This window comes from Aethalodelphis obliquidens, unplaced genomic scaffold (assembly GCF_003676395.1).
Source record: "Aethalodelphis obliquidens isolate GAN/ISIS:26980383/991018 unplaced genomic scaffold, ASM367639v1 scaffold25, whole genome shotgun sequence".
Lineage (NCBI taxonomy): Eukaryota > Metazoa > Chordata > Mammalia > Artiodactyla > Delphinidae > Aethalodelphis > Aethalodelphis obliquidens.
The window spans coordinates 23,924,416-23,944,576 of NW_020837969.1; the positions used below are offsets into that span (position 1 = coordinate 23,924,416).

The 20,161-nt window shown below is 35.8% G+C and overlaps 1 protein-coding gene across 5 annotated transcripts in view; it reads left to right on the plus strand.

Annotated features, from left to right (window-relative positions):
- Nucleotides 1-20,161, plus strand: part of WRN (WRN RecQ like helicase) — a 129,520-nt gene that overhangs the window by 85,702 nt on the left and 23,657 nt on the right. For all 5 annotated transcript variants that reach the window (XM_027122784.1, XM_027122780.1, XM_027122783.1 and 2 more), the window contains 6 exons: nt 2,270-2,451; nt 6,251-6,352; nt 6,638-6,730; nt 11,583-11,724; nt 19,528-19,698; nt 19,775-19,872. In XM_027122784.1, coding sequence (XP_026978585.1) covers nt 2,270-2,451; nt 6,251-6,352; nt 6,638-6,730; nt 11,583-11,724; nt 19,528-19,698; nt 19,775-19,872 — 788 coding nt within the window. The remainder of the gene's footprint in view (nt 1-2,269; nt 2,452-6,250; nt 6,353-6,637; nt 6,731-11,582; nt 11,725-19,527; nt 19,699-19,774; nt 19,873-20,161) is intronic.

The window sequence follows — 20,161 nt, forward strand, 5'->3', positions numbered from 1 at the left end:
GGAAGATTTAAATTCAAGCCATGTGAGCAGGTTTAAATCAACACCATCAACATCATTTCCACACCCTGTCGCTATAAGCCTGGACTAGTCATCTCAAATTGAGAAGAACTTAACTTCTGCTTTGCATTTTCTGTCAAATAGGTCATCAGTTTCCTCTGTATCTAGATCTCTGTCTATGCAGTTCACTGTGCATTGTCATGATGCAATGCATACCTGCCTGAAGGCATCTGTTCTCTTTCTTCCTCTTCTTTCCAAAGTTAGGAACAGCTATCACAACTGCCTGGAGTAGAGATTTTATCCAAATTCTTAAATGCTTACATGTTTATTCTGTTATCTCTGGAGCTTGAAAAGTATCAGATAAAATTTATTAGCTGCTGCTTATTGAATCTTAACAATCGAGAGCCAATAATTGACCAGTTGTTTCTTCTATCTTGGTGTATTACTAATTATTCATTTAGATAGAAACATCTCCCAAAGATATGAGGGAGACAAGATTTTTTTTCTTTCCTATTATTCATAACCAAATCTAACCACATTTGGATGTAGATTTGCATTTTGAGTTCGTGACCATTCATTCTTTTAATCCTGACTTTTAGTTTTATGTCCTTTTGTATTTTATTTGCCTTTTCAAGATGGCCTGAATTCCTTTCCTGTCTGGAATGAGGTTATGAATAAATTATTGGATAAAATATCTTCATTTACACCTGAGCGTCTATGAGGATATTTTGAAAATCATGTCTGCAGAATAGGTTGATCTCATCTAAAAGCAGTATCATATGATGAAAATTAGATCTTAAAAGTTCTCATCATACAAATACACATATACACACAGACACAGATACATACACACACAGTAATCATGTGAGGTGATGGAGGTGTTAAGTAACTTTGCTGAGGTAATGTCGCAGTATATACGTACATCAAATCATCATGTTATATATTTTAAACTTACATAGTGTTATATTTCAGTTATATCTCAATAAAGCTGAAAAAAATTGAATAAGAAATAACATTTTAAAAAAGAAAAGTTGGAATTATTATATTGCTTATTTACTCTTAAATACAGCAAAACTGTCTAGTTTTATTCACTCAGAGCTTTTTTTTTAATATTATTTCCATCCCTAGATTTATTTTTCTTTCATCTTTCTCATACTTCCCTTTATTTGTCCTCCCTCCCTCCCTTCCTCTTTTTTCTACTCTTGATGCATCTTAACACATTTTTAAAAATGGCACTTTAATATTTATCAGTTATACACACACATAGTTTAACAAACCAAATCGTTCTCCAGTGCTTACAATGAAAAGCGTCAGCCCCTCATTCTTTCCCTGCTTCTTTTTCCTACTCTCATCGCTTTTAGCTTAGTCTTTTGGTGTTTGCCGCTGTATCTTACAATAATTTGCTTATACTGCTGCTACTTAGTTTATTTATTTATTTGCTTATGAGATTTAGGCATTATCTCTGTTTCCCTGCTATGAAAGATGAAGATGTAGCTCTTTCACATCCCTTCCTGCCCTTCTCACCCTATCCAGAAGTTTCTACCCCCTTCACTTCCAATATTAATACCATAATTTTGGTTAGATCAGTATATATATTCAAATATTATATATTTATGTATTCTCTATAAATGTTTTTTATCTGTAAGACATGTAGTATATTTACAGTTACTTGTACATATTTTGTATTCTTATTATTAATACTTTAAAAAAAATTTGTGTAGTTTTTTTTGGTGCTTACCACTAATTTTTCCCTAAGATTTCCCCTAGTCATGTAAATCTGATCTTGGTATACTCATTCATATTAGATATTCTACCAATTTTATCCTTTTAAATATGCAGAGATAAATTCATGATTCATTCTGCCATCTTTAATGAGAAGCTTCCTTCTACCTTAGAATAATGCTAGAAAATATTAAGATACTATGCAGTCTTGAAACTTCATAATATTATCCCAAAGGCTCATTTAATATAATAAATAGTTTAAGAGCCTCTTTTCTGTCTTGTACTCATGTGCATTCAGAGAAACCACTTTATTTGCTTCTTTTAATAGAGAGGGAACAAATCCTATTTTATGGTCACCATTCCTTAACCTGTAAATTGGGCAGATAATCTTTTAATCTATAAGCAATTGGTTGAAATTATATTAAATTCAGTTTCGTGCCATGACTTTAGTTAATTAGTTAATGAACTAATTATTCTTACCAAAAGGTAAACATGTAAGGTTTTAGTTCTGCTAAATGATTGTCAAACTATGTTGTTATTTTATTCTCAGTGTGTAATAGCTACCATAGCTTTTGGAATGGGCATTAATAAAGCTGACATTCGCCAAGTCATTCATTACGGTGCTCCTAAGGAAATGGAATCATATTACCAGGAGATCGGTAGAGCTGGCCGTGATGGACTTCAAAGTTCTTGTCATGTACTTTGGGCTCCAGGAGACTTTAACACAAATAGGTAAAAACATCTATTGCTTTCACCCTTGCAGATTTCTTTCTTTCCACATAAGCTTCGAAAGTATTTGAGACAACATTCAAAATTTAAAGTAATATGTATAAGTGCCTTTAAAACCAAAAGAAAACAGAAGACGTCTAAGAAGAACTTTGTGGTGTGTTGCTACCCAGAGGAGATGACCTAATTTCTTCTATACCTCATTTAGTGTGAAGAGTTAACTAAAACAGCACTATACTGGGAATGTAACGTAGATCTTATGGAACACTTTTTTTCTTCTTTTTTTTGCGGTACGTGGGCCTCTCACTGCTGTGGCCTCTCCCGTTGCGGAGCACAGGCTCCGGACGCACAGGCTCGGTGGCCATGGCTCACGGGCCCAGCTGCTCCGCGGCATGTGGGATCTTCCCGGACCGGGGCACGAACCCGTGTCCCCTGCATTGGCAGGCGGACTCTCAACCACTGCGCCACCAGGGAAGCCCTATGGAACACTTTTTAATATTGTTCATCGATGAGCTGTTTTTCTCCTCAGGTTCTCTCAAGTTTTGATATGTCTTCAGCCATAGTTACTTTAGATACCATTTATTTTGTTTTTATTTTTTTCTTCTCATGCTGCCATGGTGCTTATTCTAAATGACTTCTACCAATCCCAGTTTGTCCCTAATTACCATTTTTATTTCCTTTGTTAGTTCTAGGAGAGCATGCCAGCTCTCCTTGGCAGTGTGTGAATGATCATGTTGCCCTGTACTGACTGACTGCCATGGAAAAAAATATTGTACTTAGTTTCTAGATACAGGAAAACCATTCCACTTAAGTACTAAACAGGTATCTTGTTGGCACTTATGTTCTGTGAGATTGATATTGAAAGGAAAACTTCATCTTGCAAAGTTTTAGGGGCAGGTTTACCAACTTCTTTCTTCATCCATAAGAAAAAAAAATTGAAGAAAAAAAAACCTATACATGGTAACTGATGGGCCTGCCGAGATGAGGTGTTTTCAGAATGCACCTCCATATAGCTACATAAGTTGAGCTCTTGGATGGACCTATTAGCCCATCTTATTAAAATGACGAAAGTGGCTATCTAATACAGTTTTTGTTTTTATTTATTACTCAACAATTTTTTTTGGAGTACTCACTATGTTCCAAGCATTATGCTTTGTGCCGGGGATCCAATGGTAAATAAAAGCAGATATAGTACCTGTTTTTATAGAGTTTACTGTATAATGGGAATAGCAGGTCTTAGTCACAGAATCATACAACCGCGGATACATAGTGTTCATTTTACTGCTCTTTTGTGTTTGAAAATTTGAATAACCAAACGATTTTTTGAAAAGGATCATGCAAATTTGTATAAAATTAAAACTGTGTTAAGTGCTATGAAGGAAATTGCATTGAGTAGTGAGTATATTATGGGTGTGTGTTTACCAAGTTATAAAGGTCAGATAAGGCTTCCTTGAGGAAGTAATGGGTTAACTTGAGATATGAAAGAAGAATAGGGATTAATTAGGTAAGAATGTTTGCTATAAATTTTAAGCTTCTTTTAAGAGTAGTCACTAACTTTTGTTTCTTAACATACAGTCAATAAACCATCTTCTTAAGAAGAACAATTATTATTTTCCTTTTGACACTGGTGTCTATGTGAAGCTTTTTATAAACTAATTTTAAATAATTGGGATAGAACACAGCTCTGCATGCTACAATTAAATTTGGGATTGCATCAAACATAAGTTGATTCCTACCAGTTCTGATTTTATTTGTGCATTGTGTTAAAGATGCTGAAGACTTAACAGCCCAAGTTTTATATTGTGGCTTGGCAGGTTCATCAATAGATATAGTTCCTGTGTATCTGAGTCTCAAAAGATATTTTAAATGGTTATCTCATTAAGATTTAACAGGGAGTAACAGTGATTAGTAATCAAATAGTGGTGCCGGGAAATCCACTCTTGAATCTTTAGTACAGACAGGTTGTTCTTTGCATCCATATTAAAGGAAATAAAACTATAGGGCTAATCAGCATTAAAAAAAATTTCAGCAAGGATCGAGGCCCAGATCTCTGCCATCCTTGTGACAAACCTCTTCTATTAGAAAAAACAAAGTTTTAGAATAAATGGAATAGCTGGTTTTCAAATGAAAAGATCACTGTAATTCACAAAATTTTTAGTCTGTCTTATGCTAGAATCCTGTGACTGAGAGAAGAAACTTGTCCAATCATCAGCGTAAATATGCAATTTTATATTTTTTATTGGCAAAGTCTCAATGTCTGCACCTGCCATTATTTAAAACAGTCAAACCCAATAGTTACTGTAATCTTTGTTTAAAGGGAATAATTTGCAAATTAATCTCAGTTTAACAAATCTTCCACTGGCTCCACCTGATTTCTATTTATGGTATTGTTTTTAGAATATTTCTTCTTTTTCAACTTGTTTTTATTCTGTGGAATATTATACTGTAATGATTTTGATGGTCCTAAAAGAAGAATAAATATTCATTTGATTTGTTGTTAGAGACTTGTTACTTTATTTTCTTCAATTTGTTACTGAAACTGATGAGATTAGTTAAATGTAGATCGTGGGAACCAAACATAAGGGAAGCTCTAGCTCTCAGAGTGTGGGCATTGTTTCCTTTGTTCTTTCTATCTGAGGAGAAAGAGGTGAGCTAAACAAACAAAACAGAGCAAAAAAAGGAACTAATATTTAGCCCATGAGCTAGGAATAATGAGGTTAGATGGTTGACCTAGGAACTAGAGTCAATCGTTGGAAGAGACTTTTTAGGGAAATTACATGGAAAGGCATGGTGGTTGGTGGTGTCAAATGATAAGAATGTTTTTGAATAAGAGATCATTTGTGTGTCCAGACTTTCCAGAGCTCACTTAACTGGATTCCCTGTGGGTGTCATCCTTGAGAATTGTACAGAGGTATTTTTATCAGTTAGAAAGCTGTACAGTCAAAACATGAGTGATGAGGATCAGTATTATCACTTAGATCTTGTGGATAAATTATTTTCTTTTGAAATATTTGAAACCTATTCAACTCAGATTTTTCTTTATTCTCAGAAAGATATACAAAGACTATTTGGAAGATTATCATCATCTGATGTACGATAGTCATGGAATTTCTTCACAGGAGAGTAGAATTAACAGTCAGGATGAGGTATAGCAGCATTAACTTAAAAAAAAACCCATGTATTTAGTGTTATTTAAAAAGTTTATATAAATTCAGTATTATGGGGGAAAAAATGGTTAGAATTGTTTGAGGAAGGAACTTAATTCTGATATTTTATTAGTGTCCTATAATGCCCCATAATACAAAGAGGTAGTTTTTAGAGGGCTGAGAAGTTCTCTGAAGAGCTAAAGTGATGAAGGTTCATATTTAGATCATGAGTCTTTTTCAGTATTCCTTATATAGATTAGATGCCTTTAGTTTCTCATATAAAATAACTTAAAGAATAACCTTTTACTGGGAAAAGGTAAAAATTCACGTATAGTAGAAATATTGCCAAAAAAGCAAGTAGCATATAAGTCAAAATGAAGAACTTTAGGGTTTTAACAGTTTTTCATAGGCAGCTAAAAAATTGATGCTTGGACATGGGTAGAATTCTTTCAAAAGTAATTTTCATAAAAATCAGAAAAATGCTTGCCTCTTATGGGGGCATTGACTGGGAAGGGACACAATAACTTGCTGAGATGATAGAAATGTTCTTTATCTTGTTAGCACTGTGGATGTTATAGACTATGAAAAATAAACAGGAATAAATAAATGAAATAAAACTAATACAATTTTAATAGTACTGTGGTATTTTTAATTGACAGGTGCCTCCTTAGTGAAATATGCAATGAAAAGTTTCGATTATACAAATTAAAGATGATGGCAAAGATGTATAGATATCTTAATTCCAGAATGTGTAGGCGACAGTAAGTATTATTTACTTTATATCAGTTAATAACAAGGATGTATAGATAATATTCTTAAGGAAAAAGTTTTGCAAAGTAATTAGAAGTATTTAAAAGATATTTGATGGTGTTAACATATGTGCTGAATTTTTAAGGCAACTTGCTTTGTGCCTCAGTAAACTGAAGCCAAATAATGAGGTCTCAGCTGAATCAATTAATGTTGATTTCACCTCATTATTTTCAACAATGAATTTAACATGTATGTTTTTGTTCTTTTATTTAATTTTAAAATTTTCTCTTGGGTAGACTCATCTTGTCTCATTTTGAAGACAAACAGCTAGGAAAGGCCTCCGTGGGAATTATGGGAACTGAAAATTGCTGTGATAATTGCAGGTCCAGGTAACATTTCCTTCTTCTAGATGGACATTCTAAAAGTCTTTGTTTCTCTTCCTTTGCAAATAATTTTTAATTGAATTTTTGTTGAGTGATATGTATTGCAGTTTTTTAAAAACAAAATAATGAATTTATTTATTGAAAAAGAGGACAAAGCAAACAGTATTACAATCTTTTACTTTTATAAATAGATCAATTAATGGTAGACCTAAATCTAAACATATCAATAGTTATATTAAATGTAAATGATCTAAAAATACCATTTAGGGCTTCCCTGGTGGCGCAGTGGTTGAGGACCCTGCTGATGCAGGGGACACGGGTTCGTGCCCTGGTCCGGGAAGATCCCACATGCCGTGGAGCGGCTGGGCCGGTGAGCCATGGCTCCTGAGCCTGTGTGTCCGGAGCCTGTGCTTCGCAATGGGAGAGGCCACAACAGTGAGAAGCCCGCGTACCGCAAAAAAAAAAAAAAAAAAAAAAAATAACATTTAAAGGCAAAAGTTGTTAGAATTGGTTTAAAAATATGACCCAACCAAATGCTGTCCACAAGAAATCCACTATAGGTATAATTATATAGGTAGATTAAAAATAAAAAGATAAAAACTGTATACCATGAAAACATTAATCAAAAGAAAGCTGGAGTTGTTACTTTTAATGTCAGATAATGGAGACTTTGGAGGAAGAATATTAGCAGGGATAAAGAAGGACATTACATGATGATAAAAGAGTTTACCAATGTATCAGTCAGGGTTCTCCAGAGCAATACATGCACATATGTGTACACACACACACGCACACGCACACACACACAGACAGAGAGATAATGAGAGAGGGAGAGAGAGGTTAATTTTAAGGTATTGGCTCATGCAGTTGTAGGGGTTGGCAAGTCTGAAATCTGTAGGCAGCCTAGCAGGCTGGAAAGTTGGGCAGGGTTTCTACATTACAGTTTTGAGTCACAATTCCTTGTTCTCCAGCCAACCTCAGTCTTTGCTCTTTAAGGCCTTCATCTGATTGAATGAGACCTACTCACATTATCAAGGGTCAGCTCCTTTACCTAAAGTCAACTGATTGTAAATGTTAATCCCATCTACAAAATACCTTTATAGCAACATCTAGGTTAGTGTTTGACCAAATGACTGGGTACCATAAGCTGACACACAAAGATAACCATTATATCCAAGAACACCTAATCCTAAATGTGTATATACTTTGAAAAGAACTGACCGAATTGAAAGGAGAAATCGAGAAATCTGTAAGTAGAGTTGGTGACTTCAGCATCTCTCAGTAATTAATAGAGCTGGTAGACAGAAAATCAGTAAGAAAATAGAAGAAATGGAACAGGACTGTCAGCAGACTGTCTAATTGACTTTTATAGAACATTCCACCTAACAACAGCAGATACACGTTCTTTTCAGGTGCAGATGGAATGTTCATGAAAATAGACTGTATTCTGGATCATAAAACAAACCTTAACACATTTAAAAGATTTGTATTTATACAGAATACATTTTCTAACTAAAATGGAATGAAACTAGAAATCAACAGCAGAAAGATAACAGGAAAGTCTCCAAACACTTGGAAATTAAGTAACACACTACTAAATAATCCATTAGTCAAAGAGGAAGTCTCAAGGTAAATCAGAAAATATTTTGAACTGAGTGAAATGAAAATACAAAATGTATGGGGTACAGCTAAAGTGATACTGACAGGGAAGATTAGAGCATTAAATACTTACAGTAGAAGGGTTTCAAATTAGTAATTAAGCTTCCACCTTAAACTAGCAAATAAGGGTAAAGAAAACTAAAAGGAAGCAGAAGGAAGGAAAGAATAAAGATAAGAGCATAAATCAATAGAAAACAAAAACAATTGGAGAAAACCAATGAACTCAAAAACTCATTCTTTGAAAAGGTCAATAAAACTGATAGAAAGTTCTAAAAAGAAAAAAAAAAAAGAAGACGAGGAGACACAGATTACCAATATCAGAACTGAGAGAGGGAATTTCACTCTAGCCACAACAGACATTAAAAGGATAATGAGGAAATACTATGAATAACTCAGTGCACATACATTCAGTAATTTAGGTGAAATGGACCAATTCCTTGAAAACCTCAGACTAATAAAACTCACTCACACACACACAAAAAAAACAAAAAAAAAAAACCCCTCACTCACAATGAAGTACATAACCTGAATAATCCTACCACTGTTGAAGAAATTGGATCCTTGTTAAAAACTTCCAAAAATAAAATTCCCTAGCCCAAGTGATTTCAGTGGCAAATTCTGCCCCCCCCAAAAGAAGAAATAATGCCAGTTCTACTATTTATGTGATATTCTCTCAAACATAAAACTGCACTGTAGAGATGAAGAAAAGATTAGTGGTTGCCAGAGATTAGAGGGATGGGGTCAAGGTTGTGATTACAAAGGAATAGCATAAGGGAGTATTTTGCAGTGATGGATTTGTTGCATGTTCTGATTGTGGTGATGGTTAGAAGAATCTATGAATGTGTTTAAATTTGTAGACCTTAACACACACACACAGACATACAATCAATTTAACTGTATATTAATTGAGAAAATAAAATACAAATGGTGTATGCAGTTGAGCTAACCATATACTAGGTGTGGTAGCTGTATACTGTTAGACAGAAGGAGTTTTATTAGGGATGGAGACGGTCTCTATGCAGTGATAAATGGTTCCTCCACCAAGAGGACAGAATTGTTCTATGCACCTTAAAAAAAACCCCTACAACTATGTAAAGCACAGACTGACAGAAAAGCTGGAAGAAATCAACAATTCCACCATCAAAGTAGGAGAGGTTGATTATAATTTTTAGTTATTGGTAGGTTAAGCAATCAAAAAATTAGGAAGCAGTAGAAAATCTGGTCAATATGGTAACAAGTCTGATTTATTGGACATGCAGTATGTAGAAGCCTTTACCAAGCAATTAGAGTAATGTGTCTCAAACATTTTTACTTCGTGACCCACATAGTTAATGGCTAATTGAGTCTAGGTTCTGTTCAGAACCCTAAGGTCTCAAGGGATTAACCTTCAGCACACCTATAATCCATTTGTAGCACACGGGCTGGGAAGCGCGGAATTAGAGACTATACTTCTCAAACATAGATGGCATATTTATAAAAATGAACTATAGGGACTTCCCTCGTGGCGCAGTGGTTAAGAATCCTCCTGCCAATGCAGGGGACACGGGTTCGAGCCCTGGTCCGGGAAGATCCCACATGCCACAGAGCAACTAAGTCCGTGCGCCACAACTACTGAGCCTGCGCTCAAGAGCCTGTGAGCTACCACTGCTGAGCCCGTGAGCCACGACTACTGAAGCCCGTGCGCCTAGAGCCCATGCTCCACAACAAGAGAAGCCACTGCAATGAGAAGCCTGCGCACCGCAACGAAGAGAAGCCCCTGCTCGCCACAACTAGAGAAAGCCCGTGCACAGCAATGAAGACCCAACACAGCCAAAAATAAATAAATAAAAATTTTAAAATGTACTATATATTAAAGCAGTGGGTGGCAAACTATGGCCCATGGACCAAATCCACTCACTGCCTATTTTTGTAAATAAAGTTTTTTTGTAATACAGCCATGCCCTTTTGTTTATATATTATCTATGGCTGTTTTTGCAGAGTTGAGCTAAGTAGTTGTGACACAGAGCTTGTCTGGCCCACAAAGCCTAAGCTGTTTACTGTCTGGCCCTTTATAGGAAGAGTTTTCTGACCTCTGTACTAGACTGTAACCTGTCTCAAGTTTTCAGTGTATTGGTTTCAAACACACCACATTATCTGGCCAGAATGCAACAGAATTAGAAGTAAACAAGAGAATAAAAAGGGAAATTCTCATTCATTTGGAAATTTAAAATAATGCTCTAAAGTAACTCGTCAATCAAGGAAAAAACTCAAACTGGAAATTAACACATTTTTAGAACTTAGTGATAATTACAGTAATATACATTAAAACTTGTATGCTGCAGCATAGGTGATACTTGGTGGGAATTTGATAGCTTTAAATACTCGTATTAGAAAAGAAAATTAATGAACTAAGTATCCTATTAAAGAAGTTAAAATAGAGAATAAACCTAAACATAGCCTTTTTTCCCCTAAAAATATATCTAGAATACTGACTATATTCTTACTGCTATTTCAAAGATATTTATTATAAAGAAAGCAACTGAATTAGGTAGTTGAACTATATTAGTTGATTTTTTCTGAGTCCTTTTGTTCTCAACATGCCATAAAGAATTCTCATTTGTATTAATGAGAATTAATACAAATGAGAATTTCATTAATTTGTGTTAATGATAATTTCTACCTGAAGGATGGCTTAGGAATTTAACTTCTAAATGGACTTACATGAAAAGCTTATAATCTTTGGTCATATTTTAAAGTATGACTTTAACAACTTCTTGCAAAGGAGATGTGTTTTTTCAGTTCAGAAGTTTTGCGACAGGGGTGGGGGTAGGCAATAAACCTTTTCTTCCATCAAAACCTAACACAAAAGTCCAGTATTTATACAGTAGATCAAGTGGAGCTATTTGAGCTGTAATCCTGCGTTCTGCTTGCTTGAACCTGTTTCTTTCTATGGCCCAAGATACCTCCTGTGAAACTTGGATCCTAGGGCACTAGTGTCGAGAACCATTAATATAACATACCTGTGATGCTATATTATCGTTTATATTTCATGTTTTACATACTTTACATGCTCTCAGCTGTATTGAACTTTATTTTTAGCTTCTGAAGCAGTTGGCACATTTGAGATATTTTTTTACTGGGCTAACTGTTACACTAAATCTTTTTATTTCTAAAGGTACATGCCTTGGCTAAGCTTTCTTTACATATTGTTTTTATTTAGATTGGATCGCTGCTTTTCCATTGATGACTCAGATGATATGTCACAGGACTTTGGTCCACAAGCATTCCAGCTCTTATCTGCCGTGACCATCTTAGGCGAAAAGTTTGGAATTGGGGTTCCAATTCTATTTCTCCGAGGATCTGTAAGTATGTCTGTGAGTCACCTTCAGAGTTCTTCTTTTACTCCTATTACACTTTTCTTCAGAGGTTTGCTGTTTTACAATTATAGCTTTGACTTTAGTTATCAGAACTCAGAGAGTCATATTAAGTTCCATTTAAGCACTGCATTCATTACCTTAGACAAAACCTGTGTGTATCATTAAGGCAATGCTTCCAGGCTGTCTGTTTCAGTTTATTACATTGCAGTTAGATGAATCCCTAGACTGGTCTTTTATAGGATAATTAAGAAAAGTTTACTTTCATTGTGTCAAGGGACAGGTAGAACAAATTTGTATCTTGGTGCCCTGTGAAGTAGTAAATTTTTTGAGCAAAATTTAAGTTTCAGTGATTATTTGTAAATGTCTAAGTTCAATAATAATATTTGGTAGTATATTTTTTCTTTCCTTCTATTTTATTTCTAATCAGAAGTATTTAAAATTCTAAGAAAGTTCTTTTTCTTCACGAATGAATAGTTAATTCTGTTACTTTTTTTTTTTTTTTTTGAGTGATTAGTGTGCCAGCATTATGCTAACAGTTGCAGGTACAAATATGAGTAGGTCATGACCCTTATAGCCAAAGAGCTTTTTCTGTAGTCCTTTTGTTTATATGATTTTATTCTTGATTTAGAAGTCTGTAAAGTTAAGTAGTATATATTGACGTTAGTTGAATAAACCAAAAATGGGAGATAGAATCCTTTGCAACTACATATATTTATTAAAAATATACTAAAAGTGGAGATTAAAATTCTCACTTTGTAGAATTTTTTTTTAAGTTTTGTTTTCTTTCTTTCTTTACCTATTTTACTTATTTATTTTTGGCTGTGTTGGGTCTTTGTTGCTGTGTGTGGGCTTTTCTCTAGTTGCGGTGAGCGGGGGCTACTCTTTGTTGCGGTGTGCAGGTTTCTCATTGTGGTGGTTTCTCTTGTTGCGGAGCACGGGCTCCAGGTGCCCTGGCTTCAGTAGCTGTGGCTCGCGGGCTCTAGATGCAGGCTCAGCAGTTGTGGCTCAGAGGCTTAGTTGCTCCACAGCAACTAATGTGGGATCCTCCCGGACCAGGACTTGAACCCGGTCCCCTGTATTGGCAGGCGGATTCTTAACCACTGCGCCACCAAGGAAGCCCTGGATGTAGAATTTTAAAAATAATTTAGGTCAGCATTCATTTCTTAACTTCTCAAATACTTTGTGTAAATATTTACTTTCTGAGTTTTTGTTTTGTTTTGAAAGGGACTTATTAAGTTAGCCAGTTGCGAAATACTAATGAAATGCTAAAAATATGTTAACTTCAGGTACTGATGTTTTTAGATTATGGAGTTTAAAATTTTGTTCTTAAATCTCAAGTTTGGTTAGAAATTTAACGGTAGAAGTGTTGCCTAAGGAACTTGGTTTAGCTGATATGAGTGCTATTTGTTTTTAAAAAAGAATTTAAGTTGCAAGCGATAGATTTAATGTAATTGAGATCTATGAAAATTTCTTGTCTCTGTCATCTTTAAAACCTGTGTATCCCAGCTGAATGTATAATTTATAAAAATTATCCTTGTTTTAATTTGGTGTAATCCAGCAGTATCCAGTATCAACAGATAAGTGGAAGTGGGCTCCTAGACAAACTTGAACTGGTCACAAGACGGATCAGATTTCACCTATTATTTGAAAACCAAGTCAGACTGCTTATACCAACAGTCTCTTCTGGGAGTCTGCAAATTAAGAAGTTTATTCTTTGTGAAATTTTATATTACCCTTGCTAGATAAAGGTGTAAAACTTTTTTAAAAAGCCACTTAACGGGCTTCCCTGGTGGCGCAGTGGTTGAGAGTCCGCCTGCCGGTGCAGGGGACACAGGTTTGTGCCCCGGTCGGGGAAGATCGCACATGCTGCGGAGAAGCCTGTGAGCCATGGCCGCTGAGCCTGCACGTTCGGAGCCTGTGCTCCGCAGCGGGAGAGGCCACAACAGTGAGCGGCCCGCGTACTGCAAAAAAAAAAAAAAAAAAAAAGCCACAACGAAAATTTGTAGACATTAAATACAGTGAAAATAAGGCAAGTTTTTTTCCCCCAATTTCAGTGATCTTGGTATCTACTGGGATATCATTTTTTAAATTATAATTGTATTTCCTTTGAGAATTTAGTGAATTGTCTACCTTAACTAATTTAGGAAAAATTAATATCTTTACAGATAATTTTCATTTGTAAGATGATTAAGTATCTTAAACTTGAAACTCTTGGAGTTCATTTAAAGAGATAATATTTGTACATATGAAACAAATATTTCAGCAGCACATGATTCTCCTCTCTTACATAGGATGTTTAAAAATAGTATAAAAATAGTATAAATGATTATTCAGGCCATTCAGGTGTTTGTGAATGGAGTTTAAAATTTTGTTTTTAAAGCATAAGTTTTGCTGGAAATTAAATAGTAGAAATATTGCCTAAGGAACTTTGTTTTAGGGGTCTAAATAGCTCACCACATAGAAATCTTTTTTTATTTTTTTGCAGTACGCGGGCCTCTCACTGTTGTGGCCTCTCCCGGGATCTTCCCGGACCGGGGCATGAACCCGTGTCCCCTGCATCGGCAGGCGAACTCTCAACCACTGCGCCACCAGGGAAGCCCCACATAAAAATCTTTAAACACCTTTGTGAATTAAGTATTAAGATATGCAGTTATCTTAATTTTACAGATTAGAAAACAGACACAGTCATTAATTTGCATAATCAGGAGATTAAGTGAAACCTCTTTCCTGATCATGTTATCAAAGTGCTCCAGAATTAGAGAACACTTTTGATAAAAGATGCTTTGACTATAGGCAGCCATTGGGAAACTATTGTTAGTTTTAATTACCCTTTATAATTTTCAAACTTTCTAACAGGAGAGGGTTATCTGTTTAATTTTTCGGACAAGCTATTTCATCAGGTTGAAATATATTCCTAGAGATAATTATTGTAACTTTATATTTTGCCTTTATTGTTCACATAGAATAACAGTCCAAGAAATGACCTTTTTAAGCCCTGAAGCGGCAGCTGTGAACTTCCTTGGCCTGTAGGAACTGGGAAAGAGGCAAAAGAAAAAAAAAATTAGTTAAAATGTAGACAGAAACTATGGACTTATTTTGTACTTTAAGAACACAGGAATCTAAAACTTCTTAAGAGTTTATAACTACTTTTTTCTGCTAGTTATTAAACTTTTTTTTTTTTTTTTTTTGCGCTGCGCTGCATGGCATGCGGGATCTTAGTTCCCCAACCAGGGATCAAACCCGTGCTCCTTGCAGTGGAAGCATGGACTCCTGACCACTGGACTGCCAGGGAATTCCCAAAACATCTATTTTTGTGTGAGCTACTGTACTCTGTTTTGTGGGGAATTCAAAGTGGAATTAGATGAGACATCATCTAATATGGAAGGTGTGTTACTTGAGAATAAATAAGTATATCGCAGCATAAAAAGAGATCGGGGACATATGAATAGATATAAAGTATTATTTAAGTTCTGAAGAGAGAGTGCTTGTTAATGGCTGTGAAACTAGAGAAGTCTTTGTTATGGTATCACTGGCGCTTTTCTGTTCTGTGGATGATAAGAGTAGATTTGGGCATTGAGAGCCAACCCGAGGGAAGAAGGTGGAGAGGAATGTGGCATTCCCAGCTGAAAGAACTACCACAACAAGCAATCGTCATTTTTAAAGAAGCTAATTTAGAGAAGTGGCAAGTTTGTTTGTTTTCTCTATCAGATAATGGTGCGGAAGATTTGGCTTTTATTAGAAAGTGATCCTTTGGGACTTGTACTCTGGCCAGTCGGCCCCCTTTATTCTAACACACATCGATCTGTTCATAGGTTTCCAAATTCCCTGATGCATCCGTTTGGTACCCTAATTTTTCCAGCCTGCTTTTTAAAGGAGAAGAGTGGGTTGATAACTTCCATTTTTGAGACTTTGTCCCATAGAAGTAGAGACTCTTAGAGCAAAAAGATTATTTAACTCTACCACCTTATTATACAGTGGTTAATACTAAGTCCCAGAAAGTTAAATGACCTGTGTCATGTCAGGTCATTACTTTGTGCCAGAAGCAGGATGAGCGACAGCTTTCCTAACGTTCTGTTGCTGTGTCTGTTTTATTATGCTGTTCACATGCAGTTTTAAATTTGTATTTTTAGGTTGAATGATCTAGATACTAGAATGAAGATTTATGATTGGTAAGGGATATGTGCATGTATAATTGTGCACTCCTTGAAATCAGTGCCCAAATCCCTATATCCGCTATGGCAGCTTTCTCATCCTTAGCAGTTTTACTTCGTCAGTGGGTTAACCTGGAAAATTAAGTTAACTAGAACATATAAGTAATTAATGGAAGATGCCTCGCTCAGAGTAAGAAATTGTTAGACATCTGTGGTTTTTGTTTTTTTTTTTTAAGACATTTGTTGTTGAAAATCCTTATTCTGTTTTTTCAGAAATGTTACTTGGGTAAATTTGGATTTCTCGTTGAAAAGGGAATATGATTTCTTTAAAACAAAATGATCTGTGTCGAAGAGCAGAAATATTTCGTTTTATGTATGGTGATTGCCATGGAAACATGACAGTGTAAATTTATTCACACAGTACACAGTATTCACAATGATTATTGATCATGAGGGGAAGGGACAGTTACCCCTACCAATTAGAAGAACATCTCATTTCTTCATATCAGCAAATGTGTTCATTCACTTCAGGTTGTTTTCTGCTTACGAAAGGGAAGGCTAGAGGAATAATTTCTAGTGTCCAGATTGCTAATAAGTACCAGTTAGGCAACTTAATATCTTTGGTGTTATTAGTTTGCAAGCAATAGATTCTCCTACTATAAAGGTAAGCCCCCAGCAGGTGTAGAATGCCATTACAAATGTTCTGGGAAAACTGACTTAATACTGAGTCAGGGCTTTTGCTTTTATGTTAAGGAAGGCAGGCTAAGTTAAAGGATAAGAAGTATTATTATACTTGTATAGCAGCTGAGGAAATAGAAACACAGGTAAGTTAAGTAACTGACTTGCCCAAAATTCAAAAGCTAGTAAGTACTGGAGCTGTGACTTGAACCCAGGTGGTCTAGTTGCACTAACTACAATCAGTATATATGTATATGTATGTATATTGGTGTCTGTGTGTTTGTGTGTATATATATCCCTGGTGTAGTGGTCTGGAGGACTGTGTCCTAGTCTTACCTCTGTGACCTTAGGCTACCACTTAACATCTTTGAGCCTCTGATTGTATCTGAGTAAAAATGACTAGATAGATCAATGAGCTCCAATGTTCCTTCCAGATCTGAAATTCTGTGATGTTTGATTTTAAACATTCTACACAAATCAAACCAAAGTCAGTTAGTATAGGTAGTAGAGGTTGTTGTGGAAAAAGGTGCTACGTTGTACGTGGGTGTTTCTGTTTCTCTGAATCTTGTTCTAGTACAATTTTTGTAAATATAATCACCATGATACTAAAGCTTTATTACTTAGCTATTTTAATACAAAATTCAATTTCAATTTCAATTTTTAGAATGCACGTTACAGACCTTGTTAATTAAACCTATAAGAAGTCTGTGTTTTAAAAAAGCTCAGTGTATCTGGGCACTGATGTGTCTCTGATGGGAACTTTCCTAATCTAATCTAATTTCAGCCTAGATTTCTTTATGTGAGGGATCAGTCTTTTTAGGTTATTTCACTTGTATTCACATTTTTAACATTCCAAAATGATAAACTTGTAACCGTAACGTTTTCATCAGTTGAACAAAACCAATACATTTGTAATATAGTGAGGCTTCTAGTGCTTGAGTTATGTCTGCTGGAACTCATTCTGTATATTCTTTCCATTTTGATCCCTGGATTTGAATATGCACTGATTGTTAAACCATCATTAGAGTGTAGATGAAATATAAAAATGTTGAGTGACAGGATGTACCTATTTCTCAAATTTTAGATTGCATTTCATATTGAAAATTTTAGAATACAGGAACTTCTTGACATACTCTAGGAGTGAATGTTTTTGAAACATGAATATAACCTAAAATACAGTATTTGTTATGAAGCACATGATCAGTCTAGCGAATTTAAACAGAAAGGTATTTATTACTGGGTGTTAAGTGGCTTAGAGTATTGTTGATAAGATTATACTGCAAAATAATCTTCCATGGAAGCAGTTGCCTCTTCTGTGGTTAAGAAGTTATCTGTCAGTGCCTGACCCCAAACTATGCTGAATAGGGAGCTGTAACAATCAGGAAGGTTCTACTTCTGCTTGATCTGGGAGCTGCCTTCTATAATCTGTATCAACAAAATGAATGTCTCCTGTTACTTAGGAAGCTAGAAGCTGTATGCTAGGTTCTTTGCTAACACTTTCTCATAAAAAGCAAACCCCTCCACAGTCATGCATACCTGCAAATACAGCAAAGTAGACCCCTTTGCCTCACTTCCTGCGTGTAGATGTCATGCAAAAATACCTTTGTTTAGTGGAACTTAAATCACATCCAGAAGCCTAGTTGAAAGAAAGTTTGAGAAATAGTGTTTGCAACTTCCCAGATTCTGTGGTAGAAGTCACAGTGGAGGAAGGGCAGAATGACCCTCGAATTACAATCTGCTGTATTCACCGCAAATACATTAGATAGAAGCAATTCTCCAGAGAGCCCTATGTTTATATAGTACCATACACATTTAAAAGTAGTATTTAGATGTGTAGGATGGATGAAGGAGGTAATCAGGGACTTCCCTGGTGACACAGTGGTTAAGAATCTGCCTGCTAATGCAGGGGACATGGGTTCGAGCCCTGGTCTGGGAAGATCCCACATGCCTCAGAGCAGCTAAGCCCGTGCGCCACAACTACCGAGCCTACGCTCTAGAGACCACGAGCCACAACTACTGAGCCCGCGTGCCACAGCTACTGAAGCCCGTGTGCCTAGAGCCTGTGCTCCACAACAAGAGAAGCCACCGCAATGAGAAGCCCGTGCACCGCAATTAAGAGCAGCCCCCGCTCGCCGCAACTAGTGAAAGCCTGTGGGCAGCAACGAAGACCCAATGCATCCAAAAATAAATAAATAAATAAAATTTTATAAAAGGGGTAATCAGAGGGCCAAGTGAATAGAAAAAGTTCTCTGTGGAGAGTGAAGGTGGAGGGAGTCATTTCCATTAGAGGACAAGAGAATTGCATATGATGGGCTAGCTTCCCCAATATTTCTAGACCTTGATGGCTATGAAGAGTCTCCGATCGGAATCCTCTGGTCACTTAGGGAAGAATATCTCAAAAGCATCAACTGTCTAGCATGCACCTGCTTTTTCTGATGTATCTCAGTGAAGCAGCTAAATCAGAAATAATTAAGTAAACTTTGCTGAAACATCACGGACAAAAAGCACAGTAATGACAACAACGCAGTGGAAACCTGAGTCTTGGCACTGCACTCACTGATTACCAGCTATGGGTCACACTGCCTTTAACACCCATGCTTCAAGTCTTGAGCTGTAGATTTATGATCACCGTTTTCAAACAATGTGAGTATGTTAATAAAAGGTCTAAATAGCAAAGGTTAAATATTCCAAATATATCCAAACCTATGCATTGGGAAATGCATGTGATTTATATATGAAATTTCCTGCCATTATTTAAAACAGAAAAGGAACACTATTTTGAGTGTATTTATTTGTGACTTAAGTAATCAGAGCAAGCAGGAGGGGTATAAAAATTCCGTAGGTTTTTAAAGCTGAAATTTAGTGTTAAAGCCAAAGAATCAGTAGACGATTTCGTGTTTTACATCTCCTGTTTAATTAAATAAACATTTTAAGAAATTGATTTTATGCCTAATTTCAGAATTCCCAGCGTCTTGAAGATAAATATCGCAGTCACAATTTCTTTGGCACTGGCAAGGATCACACAGAGAATTGGTGGAAGGTTTTTTCCCATCAGCTCATAACTGAGGGATTCTTGGTAGAAGTTCCTGGGCAAAGCAAATTTGTAAAGATTTGCATCCTTACAGAAAAGGTAAACAATGTAGAAGTCTGCCTGTTTGATTGAATTTTCTCACTGTGCATTAAACGATTCTTCTTGTGTTCAATAGGGTAGAAATTGGCTTGCTAAAGCCAAAACAGAATCTCCTCAGAGCCTTATCCTTCAAGCTAATGAAGAATTGTGTCCAAAGGAGTTTTTTCTACCAAGGTTCATTTTTCAGTTTTTTTTTAACTTCTGGGTTTTCTGTTATTTAAATGATTCATTTTGTACCAATTTACAGGTACCACACAAAGTAAAATGAGTAAAGATAATCATTTTTGCATACCTCTTTGAGTCAATTTGGTGTGGGAGTCAGTAGGGAGAATGATAAATCATAGAACACTGTCTTGGTGAATAGGAAGTAGATGACTATAGTACTTAGAAAGCTGCTCCTGTTGATTAAAGAAGTGTATAGCACAGGGAACTATATTCAGTATCTTGTAATAAACTATACTGG